The sequence below is a fragment of the Pavona decussata genome, unplaced genomic scaffold (genome assembly GCF_977016875.1).
Source record: "Pavona decussata unplaced genomic scaffold, jaPavDecu1.1 SCAFFOLD_602, whole genome shotgun sequence".
NCBI lineage: Eukaryota > Metazoa > Cnidaria > Anthozoa > Scleractinia > Agariciidae > Pavona > Pavona decussata.
The window spans coordinates 1,390,976-1,411,654 of NW_028145860.1; the positions used below are offsets into that span (position 1 = coordinate 1,390,976).

Consider the following 20,679-nt stretch of genomic DNA (forward strand, 5'->3'; position numbering starts at 1 on the left):
GTTATGACGTTATCGCGGAGTAATTTCCGGTATGCTTCCCAGTAGCACATTGATAAAATATCACACAGTCTCTCTGAATAAAACCATTCAATTATTTCAATTGCGAAGGGAGGATAGTTTTTAAAAATCTGCGAAGCATACAATAGGGAATAAATGGGGCTACATTAAGCATTCCTTGTAAATGCCATTAGGGGGCATCTTGTTTAGTATGTAATTATATGTGCCATTTTCTATTCTTTAACTTATTTTACAAGATTAACTTTGGTTTTTTCTCGTTTCCAGGAGCTGACATTGATGTTTCCCTGGCATAAACTGAAGGGTAACGAGGAGACTGTAGAGTTCCAACCACTCCTCCCTCCTAAGTAAGCTTTATTCTCCCTTGTCATCTCTGTACAATTAATATAAATTTACTTGATGAGTATGGGGGTTGGGGTGGGGTGGAGAAGGTCTTTAGAGTCAAAACTGATTGGGATGTAAACTACATGACTTTGTATAATGATTATACTAGTGATATATCAAGACGTTTGTTACTGTCTTGTTAAATGCCAAGATAGTAAAGTTTCAGCGTTTACTGTAAACTGCTAAGTGTACAGATGTTATTAGAAGCAGACATGAAGAGCATCTCTTAATTAAAGACCAGTAAATGGAAAGTTATTTCAACATTGCTGCATGTTGGTCACAGCTAACTTCTTGTCATTTCATTTCAAAACCATTTTAAACTGCTTGCAGCTCTCCCCCTCCTCCCCATTAATAAGCCCACACAAAACCCCTTTTGGAAGTTGTTTGGTTATTGTAAAGTTGTAGTACGACTTTGTAACTGTATTTTGTAGTTTTATGTTGACAATTTTGAGAGTCAAGCAGGATTAATTTTCAGCTTTATTTTTCTTTTCTCTTGTACCGCATTATAGACAAAGGAAAATGAAAATTAATCTCTTTTGAAAAGCTTCAAATCAACACCAAATTTCAAACACAACATGTACATTGTGTAGAACTCAAAGAACATCAGTAATACAATCTTGCAACAAATCTCATAATAATTTTAATATAATTTTGCAGTTTTGTTTCCTAATATTCTCTCCATTCTTTGTTATTTATTTTTGCAGTGGACTTCTTGGGCCCACTATTTGCTATGATACATGGGATCATGCTTATGTTCGCTCAGAGGACCGCAGCAAGAAGTCAGATTGCTCACTTGAAACAAAAACCCAGTCACCCTTAACCAAACTCCCATCATCACCCCAAGACGAAAATGGTAATTATCTTGTATACCTGCTACATTTAGTGTGCTGGTGTGCTTGTGGATGCTAAGGACAAGCAGACACCATTCTTAACTCTTGATCCCAATTGTAAACAGCATCAAAATCTACTTAAAATATCACCACTAAATTAAGAAATACAGGTTAGAGGAATAAAGGAAGTGATCACCAAAGTGTTCTTAATAGATAAACAAATTCTCCCAACTAGTATCATAAGAAATGTATAAGAACAGTGAGGAGAATATGAATGTTAATATTTCAGCTTTACAAGTTAAGCATGGTGACTTAAAGTGATTCCATCGAAAGAACATTTGTAATGAGAATTTTTGAAAATCTCTACAGATGTTAAGTACATCTAGTACATCAGAAAAATAAAATAAAAAGAGAGGGTCACCGTGCTTGTTTTCACCCTAGAGGGCTGTAGTATCTCACTATTTTCTAGGCATGTGACCTCAATATTAAAAGAGCTAGTCTTCAGCGAGAAGTGCCAACTACTTCCAGAAAGTTAGTACTGACAATGAAATACTAGCATTTTTCTTATAACAGTATTGTAACTTTGTAGTAAAATGCCTTAAATGGCTAAATAAATTAATCCCATAGCATAATAGGGGACATTCGAGCTGTTGTACGCTTCTGGCAAAACGCCCAAAATTGATCGTAGTAGTGATTCCACAATAATTTTTCGAAATTGAATAATGAAAAATTATTGAAACTGGGATATAACTGAGAGAGTCATATTTTCTTTAATTTCGTTGAATAGAAAATGGGGGTTACCGTGCTCGTTTAGAAGAAAAGGACCATTTATTTTCCTGCTGAGCTTAACCTCAAGGAAATCCCGCAATGTTGTGCGTGCGCACGCTCATGCGTGCGCTAAATGACGCGAAAAATTATGCGCAGCAAGGATGCGCAATGCAATTCAGTGGAATCACCTTAAGGGCTTAATGGGTTAAGCTTGGCTAAATCTAAATCTGGCAACACACTTATGCAACCTTACAGCAGTCTCAACTATCGTCAACAACTCTTCAAGACAGTTGCAGTTACCATGTTGGCCCAAGACACAGCTTTTTCAGCCGCAAAGTAAAGTAAAAGAAAAATATGTCTAACTAACAAATTTTGGCAAGAATGTTTAGAATGATGGCAGTTCATTTGTGTTAGTTCTTCTTAGCCATATCCTTGGAATTTTTTAAGTAGTTCTTGATCGTAGACTGTACACTGTACTCTAACATTCTTAGATAAAGAAGAAAAGATGGAGATTGATGGTGAGAAAAGTCCACAAAAAGAAAAGGTCAGCAATGAAGAACCCATGGAAACAGACACCTGTGATGAACAGCAATCGTCTTCTACTGATGATCAGGTAACCAAAACTACATTGCTTTGTAAGACTGTGGAACAAACAAGTACAGGACTGTGTCCGGTTGTTCGCAAGCCAATTAATGCTAATCCCTGATTACAAGTTAACTAGATTTACATCCTGCTCCTTAAAAATGTTTTTAAAGGCCAATTATAAGCTAGTGGTACAGAAAAGTCTAAGTCAAAACTAAGGGACAACAATCTTTTGGAAGCATTTTTGTTGACAAGTAATTAAACTAGAATCAAAGTTCACATTTACCCAGGATCAGCTTAATCGGGCTTTGAACAACTCGGCCCTGGTGTATGTTTGTCCTTGCTATTATGGATTTTTTTAGCTTACATTATGGTAGGGGTGGATCTGGGAAGGGGTGCGGGGGGAGGGGGGAGGGGTGGGTGAGAGGACTGCAATCCCCACTATGAGAAGTTTACAATGAAGGAAATGCATTATTTCTATTTTGGGTGTGGTTTGTCCCCTGATCTCCCATAGTGATTCATGCTTACTTATCCCCCCCCCCTCCCTTCCCCCTTTCCTGGATCTGCACCTGCATGCCTCCACTATTATATGATACGGCACAATTCTAATAGAGCTGCTTTCAATATTGATTGTTGTGAGGAAAGCGTCAAGTGATCACTGTGACCACATGATAAAACCAATCAGAATTCAAATCACATTGCAGTAAATGGTGTCAAGCTTGGGAAATGTACTATGCAAGTCAGTCACTATTGGTTTGGCTTGACTTCTGATTGTTTCAAAAGTGGTGAACGTTTCTCTGAGTGGAGCAGAAGCAAAGCAATTTCAAATTAACAAACTGATGGCAGTCTATACTCTTATAGGCCATAAATGTCATAAAATGTTCAAATCTCAAGTGGAACCATGAGGTGCAGACAAATGGTTTCACTGCCAAGTTTTGAACATCTTATGATGCCATTTGTATGGTCTATAAGAGTATAGACCATAGAAAGCTGCCCCTGATTTGTTTTTCACAATAACATGGAAAACGTACAAGCGGAATTGGCTTTATTTTCCATTGAAAAAACGTGCATTACATCTGACATCATTTTTAATGTCTGTACTCTTATAGACAATAGCTACGACAGGGCAAAAAAACTCTCTTTTTTTTCCACTTGTCGATTGGACGAGTAATGTTCAGATTCTGGTTATCCGAAAGTTAAATTTACTAGTCCGAAATAATTATTAAGCTTAAAGTGAATAACAAAATGTCATAAAAAACGTAGAAATTGTATAATCTGTTTTGTACCAAATCTCGAGTATTTATTTTAACAGTTATTTCAACTTATGTTGTTGTTTGCACTTTTCAATACAACACCATTTCATACAGACACATCACTCACGTTCTTTGTCCACGACTTGAGAAAATGCAGGACATCTATGAGGCATTAAAACTGCAATCTAAGATGACTCCTTTGACTCCTCGTCGATTTTAAGGCTTATTCGCTTTAGCGGCACCTGCTCTGGTTTTTCTTCGCTTTTGGCTCGTTGAAAACAAAAGTAATGAGAATGGCTCTTCTCGTGACTCACAAGAGAATCACGGCGAAAATAAGTGGCGGACGATCCATTGATGCCGACATAAAGCCAACTCACTTTACCTGCAGCACACAATGCAAAACATTTTATTCTTCTCCGTGTCAATTTTAACCCAGGGAAATTCTTTTTTCCATGTTGGTTGGAATTTTCGAATTCAACTTTCTTCATATTTTTCACAGATTTTATTACCTCTTTAATAATCACAAAACTTGCCACAACGGTAATTGCATCGTTCACCTTGTCCCAAACGAGGTCGTCATTTCCATATATTGTATGTGGATCCCAGTCTTCATCAAAACAACAGAACCAGATATACTCAGAAAACAGAAGCGAAAACGGGAAAGTTGCCGTGAAAGGAAACCAAACTTCGCGAAACTCAGGCTAGTTTACAAAGTCCAAAATGCTTGGGAACTCAGACCTCAGTAGAAAAGAACATCTTTTTTTCAGGCAAACTCTACTCCTCCTGTAGGACAAGTGCTTTTTGAAATCCACTCGTCCGAGATACGAGAGTACTTGTCTCGGACGGGCAGACATGTGGAAGTTTTTTGCCCTGCTACGAGACAATCAGCGTGCTGGAATTTTGACAGTTATTGGAAAAATTATGTATGACAATGGAATGAAAACTTCTATTGTTTAACTATCACAGAGAGTACAAAAGATTACCATTTCATCTTTTTTTTTTTTTCAGGAGGATACAAGGAAGTGCCTTCTGTGTGGTCTCACAAAAGATGCCGAGCCTTCTGGTGCTGGGCGTCTTCTTTGCTGTGGATTGGATGAATGGGTTCATGTCAACTGTGGTCTGTGGTCGGCTGAAGTGTTTGAAGATGATGAAGGACGCTTACAGAATGTTCAAGTTGCTTTGTCAAGAGGCAAACACATGGTATAGCACTGTACTGCTTACTTTGTGTTTTTTGTTTTTTCTGTATCTTTTATAATAAGCAGCATAATTGCATAAATTCAGAATTTAGATTTGCTATAATAGTATTTGACATGGAGATATGGTTATCTTTTGTAGAGTCAAAAGATTTAATCATCAAACCTATTTCGTATGTGTAGTGTGTAAGATTTTAAATACTTCACACTACACATACAAGGTAGGTTTGGTGATAGTGAAGCCAGGGGCTTATAAGGTCCTCTATCTGCTCAATTAGGGGAGCAGGGATGGCACAGTGGTGAGAGCACTCGTCTCCCACCTATGTGGCTTGGGTTGGATTCAAGGACTCGGCGTCATATGTGGGTTGAGTTTGTTGTTGGTTCTCATCCTTGCTCTGAGAGGTTTTTCTCCGGGTACTCCAGTTTTCCCCTCTCCTCAAAAATCAACACTTCTAAATCCAATTCGATCTGGAAAGTGTCCCCAATTAGTGCTCTGCGCTAAAATAAGCACTTAAATAAAGTGATCTTTTTTTTACACTGGACCATGCGAGAATGATGCTCAATAGCTTTCCTTTGACAATCACAGTTATGAGTAACTTATAAGTAACTGCTTTTGGGGGACAGGGATGGGGCAGTGGTGAGAGCACTCGCTGGGTTTGATTACCGGCATTGAAGCCATGTGTGGGATGAGTTTGTTGTTGGTTTTTCTCCCTACTCGTCCCAGCAATCGCTGTCCACAGTTCTTTATGCACTATTTTAATAAATTTATTATAACAGGAATGTATTGCCCAGAAGGACAAGGAGCAGTGATAAACTTAGACTCCCGTCTGTAAAATTAGAATGTACGAAAAAAACCTTTTTTATCATGGCTGTGTAATTTTTAATCAGATTTAGAATTTTAGTTTTTACTTTATATGAAATTTTATAGCTATTTTTATTTGTACTGAATTATCATTATTATTTCCACTCAATTTAGTTTATTATATAGGCCCTGTATGGATAGCAGTTTTTATCTTGTACAAAAACTGAAGGAGTTACCCTATTAAAATAAAGGTTTCTTATCTTACTCCGAGGGTTTTTCTCCAGAGTTGTCCAGTTTTCGTCCCTGCACAAAATCCAACACTTCCAAATTCTATTTTGACTCTTCCCTAAATATTGTCATTATTATAAGTAGAAAGTAGAATAAAAAAACACTTTTTTATTTTGCTATGGAAATAATAATAATAATAATAATCTTTATTGCCCAGAATCAATCGAGTTTACATTTTGATTTCTTAATAAAAGTCGTATGACTTTTAGCTGGAAGTCTCAGAAGCCTTACTAGGCTTATCTAGGAGACCCCCTACCTTAGAATGACAATACTACTTGATGACTTAGTTACGCTATATATTCATTTTAAAAATAGAAGGGCTATACAAAGTGCCAGATTCATAGGCATATACTGAATGTAATAAGAATACAAGACTAGTATAAGAGTAAGTAATCCTACTATTTACTTGTAAGAAATTATAAACTTTTTCAATGCAAATGCAAAGGGAAAAAAGAAGAGCATTAGGGAACTTGTCATAACAAGTTTGCTTGAAGAGGGCCCACCCTGTCTGGGGTAGGGGTTATCGAAGACACCACCTATCTCATAACATTGCCAACAAAATGTTATTGGCTTTAAAATTTGATGTGGTACAGTTCAGCTAGCAAGAGTCAGCATTGCTAGATAAACAAGAAAAGTGAGGTTTGAATCTCAATGTCATGTTTTACTGCTGGATAGAGGGTGGCTATGCAATAAAAACACCATCTTTTGAGGTTGAGGGAGGGGGGTGCAGGCAGAGGCCAGCATCTTTTTTGTGGTTTGGTGGGCCCTGCTTGACAAAAAATGTTGTTGCTTTTTTCAGAAATGTGAACACTGTGGTGAAATTGGAGCCACTGTTGGCTGCTGTGAGCCAAGGTGTCCAATGAATTATCACTTCATGTGCGCAAGGAAAGCAGAAGCCCAGTTTCAAGATGACAAGAAAGTTTACTGTGCTCAACATTCTTTCAGAACAAAGAAGCAGGTTGGTTTATACGCAATATTCTTTCAGCTATAAGTTAATTTTATGGACAATCTTTTAGCCGAGGGCATTATCTGATATACCAACAAGCTGGAAGGAGGTTGAATTATTTTATAAACCTTCGGTTAATTTATAAAACTTGCTCACTGCATTGTGGAAAAGAGAAAACAAACAGTGATTCTTACGTCAAGATTGCGGGAAAAAAGTGCAGGCTGACTAGTTTACTCAATGTTGTTGTTGTATTGTGATTAGATCAGAGCATGTTTTCTCTCGCCCAGAAACTCATCGTCTTGTAACTGCTGTCCGATTTTGTACCAATATGTGTAACATCAAATACACATGTTTAGTTACACTCAGTCTTTTGTAAATATTGGTACGATTACCGGTCGTTTAAATACAAACAGAAGTCGTTTTGATGCATATCTAAAGTCGATTCAATATAGTTGAACTCTTTTCGATACAAACAACTGTATCTGTAGAAGGAGGTCCAGACTCCATTGGTACCGAGCAGTTCAGTTCTTCTTCATTTATTTTCTTCAAATTATAATATTAATCCCAACTTTGCTTTTTTATATTTTGTCCCATCAGCTGCTGATGGTGGATGATGACTTTTGTGTGGAGCGCCGTGTTTGTGTAGACATGAGCAAAATCCGAGCTACAAAGAAATTGTCAAGAGGATTTGAACCTCAATCCATTAACCTTGTGCAAGGTAACCTTACTGCTTGCTTGTAATAGGGAGTTCAAGAAGCTACTACGGCAACAGCAACGAGAACGTCACAAAACAGTATAGGATATAATGAGAAAAACAAAGGCCCTGGCCGTGAGTTATAGATTTTGATACATTTCCTCGCTGTACTCGGCCAAACAACAACGTGAAATGACCAAATTTGAGGTTTTCTGAAGAACGTGAGCACATGACGGTGAATTTTTCTTTCTCCGTCTCAACTTGAACGCCGTTCTCACCTGTTCTGTTACTGGATAGTTTGGCCACATTGTACAAGTTGAACGAATTGGAATAATCGCGAAGTAGTACAAGTAACACGAACTTGACGTTTTCGTTGGCGTTGCCATTGTGGTTTTTTAACCCTTTTTAACCCCTTAAGCCTTAACAGTGATCAGCATCAAATTTCTCCTTGTAATATCAATACTTATTCAACCCCTGAGGTCATAAGAATTAAGGTATCACTAATGAATTTCTTTGACAGTTTTTGGATTAGGTTCTCTTACTCTTATTCATTACTAATGAATTTCTTTGATTGTTTCTGGTTAAGGTTCTCTTACTCTGGAAAATATGGGTAAACTGAGTGGATATTCCGACACCAAAGAAACCTTATATCCAGTCAATTACAGGTATGTCGTAAATCATGGATTTTAACTTGTGGATGTGGCAGAGAAGGAATTTAGTGGCACAGAGGCTGTGGTACAGTGGGTCCCGGACCGGTACACGATGAAGTATCCTTGTTATCCGGGTGTCCGGGGGGGGGGGGGGGGGGGGGAGGGGACTCAAAATGCGCAACTCTACAGATACGCTCGCAGTAATTGAGAGTAGGAATGTAGCCCCCGGTGTGGTGGTCTATTGACTATATCTATCTCTGATTTCATCTGTCTTTAGCATTCATACATGGGTTGGGTGGGTGGGTGAGATCAAAATATGGACTGATAGCGGCTGCCAGTGACGCCTTTACATGCTGATGTCCGATCTCACCCCACAAAAGAATATTGTAAACCGCTATGAGACTATGTGATATGTGCGGCATATAGATATATTACCATTACCAATTACAATTATTTGAATTTATTAGCCTTCCTCTCCTCTCTCTCTTTCATACTGTTCGTAGCATTTGTTTCTAAGTCTGCTCAAATTGTTTCTTGCTTGTCAGAACAAGTCGTCTGTATTGGAGTGTGAAGGATCCAACGAAGAGATGCCGCTATTACTGTGCTGTGGAAGAGAAGAAGATTTTAAAACCAAATACAAAGAAAGCTCACCAGGAAAGTAAAGAGACAATTGACCAACAACACTTGCATAAAGTTATATCACATGAGGAGATCAACAAAAAAGAAAAAGCAACGAAACACACTGCACCATCGCGTCTAGATGTCACAAGTGCATCTCAGCCTCTTGCGAGTAGTAAACCTAATGACTATTTAAACAGTTCTTATGGAAAGAAACTAAAAAGAATCGCACCTCACCCAGGACCATCGTTAATTAATCATACTCCTTTTCCAGGAGTTTTCTTTAAGGATGCGAATTTAGGAGCTGCAAATACTAGTTCACATTTATCTAAGCTTAGGAGAATTCTACCTGCCACACAAAAACCGTCTTTACCTACCTCGCCCGCAAATTCTCCAAGAAAACTGTTAGAGCACTTAACGCAACAAGCGAACCACATACCAGCGATGCTAAGCTCGCTGTACGGTGAAAAAACACCAATCGCTGCCGCTTGCTCTCCACAAAAACCTGCGCCTACACCTTCACCTGCTCCTGCAAGTTCATGTACAGCGACTGCACCAGCTAAAAATAGGAAAACACCGCCTGCCGTGAAGAGAACGATCAGTTTTGAGGATGGTATTCCTCAGACAGTTAGACAATTAAATTGCGACCATGAAGTCGTTGCAAAGACAGCTGGCGCTGAACTTTCTAATTCGCCCGTCAAGGAGAAATCTTCCAAGTCGTGGTTATTGAAAGGCAGGGAACAGGAAAGTGGGTCACATGGCGAGGTACTTTGTGTTGCGTTTGTGATAACGAGTGATGAGGGAATACGGATAGAAGCTGATACTTGTGAAGGTATGTGTTTGTATGTATGTGCTTGATTTTGTACAGCATAATAAACAGCACCACAGTAAAGTACTGCTCAGTAGCTTTCATTTGAATGGTAACGCTTTAGGATTCAACCACACACTCACAAGTAAGAACCACCTTGTACAGCATAATAAACAGCACCACAGGAAAGTACTACTCGCTAACTTTCATTTGAATGGTCACACTTTAGGATTTCATCTATCAACTCGAAAGTTAGAACAGCATTGAACAGCATAATAAGCAGCATCACAAGAAAGTACTGCTCAGTAGCTTTCATTAGAATGGTCACACTTTAGGATTTCATCCACAGACTCAAACGTTAGAAACACCTTGTACAGCATAATAAACAGCACCACAGGAAAGTACTACTCGCTAACTTTCATTTGAATGGTCACACTTTAGATTTAATACACGGACCACCTTGTACAACATAATAAACAGCACCACAGGAAAGTACTGCTCAGTAGCTTTCATTAGAATGGTCACACTTTAGGATTTCATCCACAGACTCAAACGTTAGAAACACCTTGTACAGCATAATAAACAGCTCCACAGGAAAGTACTGCTCAGTAGCTTTCATTTGAATGGTCACACTTTGGATTTAATACACGGACCACCTTGTACAACATAATAAACAGCACCACAGGAAAGTACTGCTCAGTAGCTTTCATTAGAATGGTCACACTTTAGGATTTCATCCACAGACTCAAAAGTTAGAATCACCTTGTACAGCATAATAAACAGCACTAGAGGAAAGTACTGCCTGCTCAGTGGCTTTCATTTTTATGATCGCACTTAGTTTATGCGTTTCTCCACAGACTTAAAAATTAAAACCATTTTACTGAAGTTTTGACGGAAAATGAGGTTTGATTCTTGAAGCAGAAGTGAGGAAGGTCTAGTACGTTGTCTAATTGACCACAACCAACTCAGTACCTTAAACCCCAGAAGGTACATTACACACTCAATGGTATTCAAATGCAAGATGATAATATGATACTTTTGTCTTGTTTCACAACCCTAGCTGCTTGGAAGCAAGTTTTCGACTTGGTGCAGGAAGCCAGGATTGATCGTCACATGAAGCTGGTTCCCTTTGCAGGTTCGGTTTATTTTGCTGTTTTACCTGAAATCATTCTTTGTTGAGCTAGTGGCTCATGAGTATGATGAAAACGTAAACGAAAACAACAACAAGACTTACAATTTCATTATTCATTTGGTGTAATTTGTTCTTTACAGGAGTGAACGGAAAAGTGATGTTTGGCGTTCATCAGGTAAGTGGTGACAGCGATGACAATAGGGAGCTTCAGTAACGACGGCGGCGAAAACGTCACTGTTAATCGTTTTTTCAAACATCGTCGCAGTTACTCCAATTCGCTTTAAATGTCAAATGTAGGTGAAATTTGTTGGAGTTGAATTCTTGGAGACCGCACCCAAGTTAAGAAGGAGAAAGAAAAATTCGTCGTCGTGTGTTTACGTCAATCATAAAACATCTCACCAGGAAATTTCACGTCCTAGTCGTGCAGTGACGGCAAAGAAATGTATCAAAAAGTACAATGCACGTGCAGTTGTTGTCTTGGTTATTGTTGCGTATTGTTTTTTCGAGGTTCTTGTTGCCATCGCCATCTTCGTCGTTGCTAAAGAAACCTCATGATGATGATGATCATCATCATCATCATCATCACCATCATCATCATTTTGCTCTTGGTGAAGCTGATGATGCCAACTACAAAGATGACAATTATGACAAGATTGCACTTATCTTATCCTCCAGCTCTGATCGATCTGATCTAAATTAAACAGCAGAAGCCTGATTTTGAAATCTTTTTCGTTGTTTTTCTACAGGAATCTGTTGTGTCCATGTTTGAACAGCTCCCTGGAGCTCATCAACTCAAGCAGTACTCGTTCAAGTACAATCCGCCGTTTGACATCAGCAGTTTAGAGGGAACCGCTGAACAGGTATCCTGTTCTTACTTCAAACCTCCTAAGCTCCCTTTGTCCAAGACCTATCACCTTTGAGAACTTTCAGACTCTAAAAAGACATCATCAAGTTACGGCTCGGAAACACCAAACTCCCAGTTAGTCTGTTATGAACAGAAAAGTTCAGGAACTCACATCGTTGAGCTATAAACCAGAACTCAAACCCGATACTAACACTACTTCAGCAACTGAGCCCAGTCCACTAGCCCCCTCCCTCCTCCCTCCCCCCTCCCCCCCCCCCCTGCCGAATTTTTACGTCTGAAATTATTGTTCTTACAGGTCTTGAAAGAAAATCCCCATGGCTGTGCAAGAGCCGAGGTGTTCGACAGGTAAAAAAAACAAAATGTTATTTAAGTGTCCATAAATGAACGACGTCTTTCTTGTATCAGTTTAGTTAGGTCTGGTTGAAAATCACTTAAGAGAGATCTGAACCTACGTGTAAAGCTGGTCGGTCTAATTTGTTCCTAGTCTGTGTTAATCACCTTCTGGACAAGGTTTTCGGTAAACGAACCTGAAACCTAACAATCGGGTTGTCCAGTTCAAAGTCGGTTTATACTACGGTTCTAGTAAACACTGTAAATTGTAGTTCCTTATTTAAAACCAGAACGAATTTATTAAGACTTCACTTTTTGAGAAGTGAACAAACTTGCGCTTCGAAGCGATAACGGGCAACCGGTGCAAAGCGCGGGAAAACATGGGCAAACAAAATCAATCTTGACCCTGATTGGTTGAAGAAAACAGAAAGTGTATTCTGATTGGTTACAGCAATTTGAACGAGATTTTGAGCCAATTATAGCGCTCATCAAGCACGAACCAAACTGAGTGAAGAGTTTATTTGGGTGTTCAGTTGAAAACCGCTCTCAAGAACGGGGATGTTTTTTTCTCTAACCGTTGTTGTGTCTGTCTTGTTCCTTTTTCAGGACTAAAAAGTACGACATGTTCGCATTCCTGGCGTCAACTCACCGCGTGCCTCCACAGTTGGAGGAAGGTACAGAAGAACAGGACAACTCCGAACAGATGAGAGACGGTCCGCTTACTGTAAAGTACGTGGAAACATTGTCACCCTAATCTAGGGAAAATATGAAGTCTCGATGCCCTGATCATCGTTAATTTAATCTTAACCTCTTAAATCGGGAATCTCTAAACTATTTGCCGGTTAGGGTTTGACTAACTTTTCTAGTTTGACTAACTTTTCACTTCTGACTTTGCAGACGTCCAACGTGTCTGGATCTCCCCATGGCCATGAGATACCGCCACCTTAAACAATGTTCATTCAACAAAGATGCTGTGGCAGTTTACAGGTAAGTTTTTACTCTCATCGCCTTTACATCCACCATCCACGCATGCGTGAATACCGTCATCTTTGTAATTGTATTCCTAATTCAGACGTAAAACTGACTGAAACTTGATCTGCTCCAAATTCCCTTCATTTCCTCCTCCCACCATTAGACGATATTCCCTATAAAATTACGCCCCCACCTCCCCATTAACCAAGATACCCCCTAAAATTATGTTACCACCATCGCTTCCACACACGCGGCCTGTAATCCTTAAAGCCGCAATAGTATCAAGATCTAATTTCTCCTTACAATTTCACTACTTGATGGAGGTTATGAGAATAAAGATGATCAACAACAATGAGATGTTTTGACAAAATCTCCCAAAGGTTCCATGCGAAAAATATGGAGAACAGTTAGAAGAAAATGCGTGTTGATCTTGGATCCGAGACATGGGCACTAACTACGCGTCAACAACAACGACTCGACGAGACGTACACTAATCTACTCCGACGTGCTCAAAACATTTACTGGTCTGAACCCGCCACACGTGAGTGCATTTACGGCAATGTTCCACCACTCTCCCAGAAGCTCGCCAAGCGGTGACTTCAATTCGCTGATCATTGCCAGATAGCTATGGGTGAGATCGCCCAGTCCCTGGTACTGAAGAAACCTGAGACCAAAGTGTTCCTTCCTCACTGATTCTTTGTTGTTTTTCTCCTTTCGTCAGATCCCCAATCCATGGCCGCGGTTTGTTCTGTACTCGCAATATCGCTGCTGGAGAGATGGTGATCGAGTATTCTGGAATGTTAGTGCGTTCCGTTCTCACGGACAAGCGGGAAAAATACTACGAAAGCAAGGTAGGGCTTATGTCACGATTGATTCAATCGACTGATTTTGACGCTAGTGATAACTCAAACAGGGATCATAGTCTCGTTTTAGTTATCATAGTTTTAGTTAGTACGTTCACTATGGGCAGCGTTTCTATTTGAGATCTGGTTCATTCTTCACTTTTTCTGCATATCCCGTGAGGATTTGATTCCGCGCCCTTCTTCCAATAAGCGCCTACTTTGAGTGAATGCTGTTTCAATAAACGCCTCTGTACTGAAAAGCACGTAATTACATAGGCCCTCCTTTCTAGAAAATGCACGTAAAAGATAGCCACATTAAAGCTATGCAAGGATGATATACTTGTGGGTTGTGGCTAATAACTACTCAAGTGCCACGGACATTGATTGATTGATTGATTAATTGATCGACTGACTGACTGACTGACTGACTGACTGAAATGTGATCGATTGGTCAATTGATTAAATAGTCGACGGAACTTTTTAACAGGTCACTAAACTGATTTGTTTTGTGTGTTTTCAGGGTATCGGTTGCTACATGTTCCGTGTTGACGGGACTTATGTTGTTGATGCCACAATGTGCGGAAACGCAGCCCGCTTCATCAATCACTCCTGCGAGGTACGTAAGATTGCGCACGTATTACAACAATTCCGGAGATGTTAGCTAATGTATTACCTTGTGTAGCTGGCAGTACTGTTGATGCGAAATCAGAGTTTTTGTGCGCTCGAAGAACGGCTACAATTTCAGCTGTCATCTTCCACATTCTCCTCGAAGTACCGCCTCATCAAAACTTTTCCACAGCGCGAACAAATTCTGCCAGATACGCAAGCTAGTAATTCACGTTTGCTCTAGTTTTACCTTGCTATGCTGTTTGTTTGATTAGCAAAATTTGCGCATCTTTCCCAACCAATGAGAAACAAAGTGAAAACCTATCGTGACTTAGTCGCACGCGTTTTCCCGCGCTTGACGCTGGTTACATGGATTGATTACAGTCAACTCTCGCCTTGCGGACACCTCACTATTACGGACAACCTGATAATACCAACAGCGGCTAAATCCCCGACAAAAATAAATTACAGACGTTTGACTGAAACAAATTCCTGCTATTACGGGCTCTCGCTATTAAGGACACCAACTCGCGGTCCCGAGGGTGTCCGCAATGAAGAGAGTTGACTATATTTGCCTCGAATTCTGATTGGTTCATTCTGGTTCATTAGCTATTGGTCAGAGTGCTTTAAACTTCGATTTTGGTTTCATGACACTTAATTGAAAACTGCTGTATAGCGTCAGTTTTTGCTGAGTATTCAATTGAAACTGAAATTTTCCAGGAGAAAGTTTGAAGTAGAGGTTTAACTCTCCTGCAAAATACCGTAATTTTCTTTTTCATTTGCGTGGTACTACAGTCAACTCCCTTTATTGCGGACACCCTCGGGACCGCATGTTAGTGTCCTTAATAGCGAGAGTCCGTGGTAGCGGGAATTTATTTCAGTCAAACGTCTGTTATTTACTTTTGCCGGGGATTTAGTTGCTGTCTGTATTATCGGGTATCGGTAATAGCGAGCTGTCCGTAAGGCGAGAGTTGACTGTACCCAGTTTGGATTAATGCTCAGTTTGTGATACATAATATTTGTTTGAGAGCTTAATAATAACCGGCCTTGTTTGTTACTTTTGCTTTTCAGTGTAACTGCTATTCACGGGTCATTAATGTGGATGGCCAAAAGAAAATCATCATCTTCGCCTCCAGAAGGTATCAATCAGTGTTTTGCTGAGTTTTGTTAGCTTGCGTAGCAGGCGTAATCAGAGAGGGAGAGGGAGGGGATCAAGAAAAAGTCTCCCTTCTTTCTATCACTTTTGATCTCGCTCCCCTCCCCCTCCCCTCCCTGATTACGCCCGCAACTCAGGCTAAGTTTTGTAGCAGTTTCATGTGACGGTCAAACGAAAGCTGTCAACAACTAACGGGCATTTTTGATGCGATCATGCGGCGATTTAGTTTCGATTATCTTGCGATGAGAGCATAACGCATGCGCCGTGAGTACGAAAAATCATCGATTCTCCCTTTTGCTCGCAATGCGTTTGCTCTGCTCTCATCGTAATCACGTCGCTATGAATTCGCAGCGAAAATAACATGGTGAATTGCCAAATCTTGAATTTTCAAGATTTGGCTACTCGTCCAATCGCAACCTCGCCAGGGCAACTCACGACGTGTTACTAAACTTTACAGGTGGACCCAATATAAAATCACATTCAAATCGCTGCAAGAATTGCCACTGAAATTGCAATAAAATTGGCCTACATAAAGCGGACCTTGAACACTTGAAAAATTATTTAATGCGATCTACCTAACAAATGTGAAACCATGCGATAGTAATTGTTCCGAAAAGTAGAAAGAGTTCGCTCATCGCAAAGATAATGGCAACAGAAAAATGCGGGAAACGTTGCCAGCTGGGTAGGCGCCCCAAACAATTTTGAGCAAAAATAAGTTATGACCAGTTTTATCTGAGACGCAAGAGAAGAATATGAAAAACGTGGGCCCGACTTTTCGGTATCCATTTCCATCTTGGCTATCTATGTAACAGAAAATATTTATGAATAGTTTCCGTCTTCTATCCACTAGAACAGCTGTTTCAAACGGAAAATCCTGCCGTTAGTTTTCAGCCGCTATTCATTTAAAATTATCATTTTGGATTTTTATAGTGATACTAAAATTAAAAAAAACATAGTCGCTAAAGCTTTTCTGCTTTCTTTCCTGTTACGCTTAACCTAAAGGGGAGGAGATCGCGCGCGCTCCTCTTCCACGCTTCACGCACGCGTCCCTCTTCCACACTTTGCGCACGCGTCCGAGCCCCTTCTTCCCTTCCCCATTCTAGCGTCCGCTACGGAGGTAACGTCATAGGTTTTTTGTTCCTTATAAACTAACTACCATCGTTTGAATTTTTCTTTCAGTATATCCAGAGGTGAAGAATTGACTTATGACTACAAATTTCCAATTGAGGATGAGAAGCTGCCCTGTCTTTGTAACTCAAAACATTGCCGCAAATACCTCAACTAAATCTCTTGCCTTGCCTTGCGTTGCCTTTATTTCGCTGAAGTAGCTGTTGGTACGGTCAAGTATTCTTTTGTTCTACATAGCGTGAAAACGAGGACAAAGGGTTAATACAGAGGATAATACCCCAGCTGACAAACGGCTGACAAGCGGAATATCAGCGATAGAACTTTTCTCAGATACAATTTTATTTAAAAGTTTATGTACAAAGCTACGATGTGACATATAGGACATATTTGTGTACACCTTGTATAAGTATATTTACAATCTCCTTTCTATTTACAAGTTGTTTGCTGTATTTTGTTAATTCGTGCGGACACGCCCTGCATGTTTCATGATATTTACAATGGATTGGATTCTCCTAGCACACAGTCTATCGCAAATCAGAGGGAAATTATGCAACAAATTCTGTAATAAATTATGAATATTTACAAAATAAATTTTTACTGAGGTCAGACTTTTGTTATCTTTTGTCGTTGCTTATGTCATGTAGTTAGGGAAGGAAATTTCTTATTGAACCTTCTTAAATGCGCACACTAGCTTGTCATTTGCTATTCTTAAATCCCACGAAATCACGTGTTTTGCAGTCTTCGTTTTCTTGTTCTCTGACGGTAAGCATCAGGAGCCCAGCATTAAGTTTTTGCAGGAATTTTATTTTGTGGATTAGAGTTTTGAGGATTTTGAGGAACCCAAACAGATAAACAGATAGCTGCCTAGGCAAACAGACAGCTAACCAGCCAGATAAATGGACAGCTAGCCATCTAACTAGACAGAAAGATGGCTATCAGGCCAGCTAGAAAGACAGAAAGATCGCTAGTTAGCTAGACAGATAGCAAGCAACCTAACTATAAACAAACAGCAGCTAGACAGAGAGCTAGCTAGACAGACAGATGGCTAACTAGCAAGCTAGCTAGAAAGACAGCACAATGGCTACACAGATCGCTAGTTGGCTAGACAGATAGCAAGCTAGCTAGACAGACGGATCGATAGTTAGCTAATCAGATAGCAAGCTAGCTAGACAGACGAATAGATCGCTAGTTAGCTAGACAGATAGCCAGCTAGCTAGACAGACAAATAGATCGCTAGTTAGCTAGACAGATAGCAAGCTAGCTAGACAGACGAATAGATCACTAGTTAGCTAGACAGATAGCCAGCTAGCTAGACAGACGAGTAGATCGCTAGTTAGCTAGACAGACGAATAGATCGCTAGTTAGCTAGACAGATACCAAGCTAGCTAGACAGACGGGATAGATCACTAGCTAGCTAGACAGATAGCAAGCTAGCTAGACAGACGAACAGATGACCAGTTTGCTAGACAGATAACAAGCTAGCTAGACAGACGAATAGATTGCTAGTTAGCTAGACAGATAGCAAGCTAGCTAGGCAGACGAACAGATCACTAGTTAGCTAGACAGAAAGCAAGCTAGCTAGACAGACGAATAGATTGCTAGTTAGCTAGACAGATAGCAAGCTACCTAGACAGACGAATAGATTACTAGTTAGCTAGACAGATAGCAAGCTAGCTAGACAGACGGGATAGATCGCTAGTTAGCTAGACAGATAGCAAGGTAGCTAGACAGATGAATAGATCACTCGTTAGTGAGACAGATAGCAAGCTAGCTAGACAGACGGGATAGATCGCTAGTTAGCTAGACAGATAGCAAGCTAGCTAGACAGACGAATAGATCGCTAGTTAGCTAGACAGATAGCAAGCTAGCTAGACAGACGAATAGATCACTAGTTAGCTAGACAGATAGCCAGCTAGCTAGACAGACGAGTAGATCGCTAGTTAGCTAGACAGACGAATAGATCGCTAGTTAGCTAGACAGATAGCAAGCTAGCTAGACAGACGGGATAGATCGCTAGCTAGCTAGACAGACGAATAGATCACCAGTTTGCTAGACAGATAACAAGCTAGCTAGACAGACGAATAGATTGCTAGTTAGCTAGACAGATAGCAAGCTAGCTAGGCAGACGAACAGATCACTAGTTAGCTAGACAGATAGCAAGCTAGCTAGACAGACGAATAGATCGCTAGTTAGCTAGAGAGATAGCAAGCTAGCTAGACAGACGAATAGATCACTAGTAAGCTAGACAGATAGCAAGCTAGCTAGACAGACGAATAGATTGCTAGTTAGCTAGACAGATAGCAAGCTACCTAGACAGACGAATAGATCGCTAGTTAGCTAGACAGATAGCAAGCTAGCTAGACAGACGAATAGATCGCTAGTTAGCTAGACAGATAGCAAGCTAGCTAGACAGACGGGATAGATCGCTAGCTAGCTAGACAGATAGCAAGCTAGCTAGACAGACGAATAGATGACCAGTTTGCTAGACAGATAACAAGCTAGCTAGACAGACGAATAGATTGCTAGTTAGCTAGACAGATAGCAAGCTAGCTAGGCAGACGAACAGATCACTAGTTAGCTAGACAGATAGCAAGCTAGCTAGACAGACTAATAGATCACTAGTTAGCGAGACAGATAGTAAGCTAGCTAGACAGACGGGATAGATCGCTAGTTAGCTAGACAGTAAGCTAGCTAGACAGACTAATAGATTGCTAGTTAGCTAGACAGCCAGCTAGCTAGACAGACGAATAGATTGCCAGTTAGCTAGACAGATAGCCAGCTAGCTAGACAGACGAACAGATCGCTAGTTAGCTAGACAGATAGCAAGCTAGCTAGACAGACGAATAGATCGCTAGTTAGCTAGACAGATAGCAAGCTAGCTAGACAGACGAATAGATCACTAGTTAGCTAGACAGATAGCCAGCTAGCTAGACAGAAGAATAGATCGCTAGTTAGCTAGACAGACGAATAGATCGCTAGTTAGCTAGACAGATAGCAAGCTAGCTAGACAGACGGGATAGATCGCTAGCTAGCTAGACAGACGAATAGATCACCAGTTTGCTAGACAGATAGCAAGCTACCTAGACAGACGAATAGATTGCTAGTTGGCTAGACAGATAGCAAGCTAGCTAGACAGACGAACAGATCACTAGTTAGCTAGACAGATAGCAAACTAGCTAGACAGACGAATAGATCACTAGTTAGCTAGACAGATAGCCAGCTAGCTAGACAAAAGAATAGATCGCTAGTTAGCTAGACAGACGAATAGATCGCTAGTTAGCTAGACAGATAGCAAGCTAGCTAGACAGGCGGGATAGATCGCTAGCTAGCTAGACAGATAGCAAGCTAGCTAGACAGACGAATAGATCACTAGTTAGCTAGACAGATAGCCAGCTAGCTAGAGAGAAGAATAGATCGCTAGTTAGCTAGACAGACGAATAGATCGCTAGTTAGCTAGACAGATAGCAAGCTAGCTAGACAGACGGGATAGATCGCTAGCTAGCTAGACAGATAGCAAGCTAGCTAGACAGACGAATAGATCACTAGTTAGCTAGACAGATAGCAAACTGGCTAGACAGACGAATAGATCGCTAGTTAGCTAGAGAGATAGCAAGCTAGCTAGACAGACGAATAGATCACTAGTTAGCTAGACAGATAGCAAGGTAGCTAGACAGACGAATAGATTGCTAGTTAGCTAGACAGATAGCAAGCTAGCTAGACAGACGAATAGATCGCTAGTTAGCTAGGCAGATAGCAAGCTAGCTAGACCGACGAATAGATCGCTAGTTAGCTAGACAGATAGCAAGCTAGCTAGACA

The 20,679-nt window shown here is 40.3% G+C and overlaps 1 protein-coding gene across 1 annotated transcript in view; it reads left to right on the forward strand.

The window, feature by feature from the left end:
• LOC146449282 (histone-lysine N-methyltransferase 2B-like) overlaps nt 1–17,468 on the forward strand; it is a 32,573-nt gene extending 15,105 nt beyond the window's left edge. The window contains exons 16-33 of the mRNA XM_085101111.1: nt 283–362; nt 1,104–1,252; nt 2,489–2,610; nt 4,841–5,032; nt 6,915–7,073; nt 7,659–7,779; nt 8,342–8,420; nt 8,951–9,855; nt 10,892–10,966; nt 11,104–11,138; nt 11,710–11,823; nt 12,124–12,173; nt 12,765–12,887; nt 13,056–13,145; nt 13,852–13,981; nt 14,493–14,588; nt 15,650–15,717; nt 16,914–17,468. Coding sequence (XP_084957237.1) covers nt 283–362; nt 1,104–1,252; nt 2,489–2,610; nt 4,841–5,032; nt 6,915–7,073; nt 7,659–7,779; nt 8,342–8,420; nt 8,951–9,855; nt 10,892–10,966; nt 11,104–11,138; nt 11,710–11,823; nt 12,124–12,173; nt 12,765–12,887; nt 13,056–13,145; nt 13,852–13,981; nt 14,493–14,588; nt 15,650–15,717; nt 16,914–17,019 — 2,694 coding nt within the window. The 3' untranslated portion in view covers nt 17,020–17,468. The remainder of the gene's footprint in view (nt 1–282; nt 363–1,103; nt 1,253–2,488; nt 2,611–4,840; nt 5,033–6,914; nt 7,074–7,658; nt 7,780–8,341; nt 8,421–8,950; nt 9,856–10,891; nt 10,967–11,103; nt 11,139–11,709; nt 11,824–12,123; nt 12,174–12,764; nt 12,888–13,055; nt 13,146–13,851; nt 13,982–14,492; nt 14,589–15,649; nt 15,718–16,913) is intronic.
• The last annotated feature ends 3,211 nt before the right edge of the window (nt 17,469–20,679 follow it).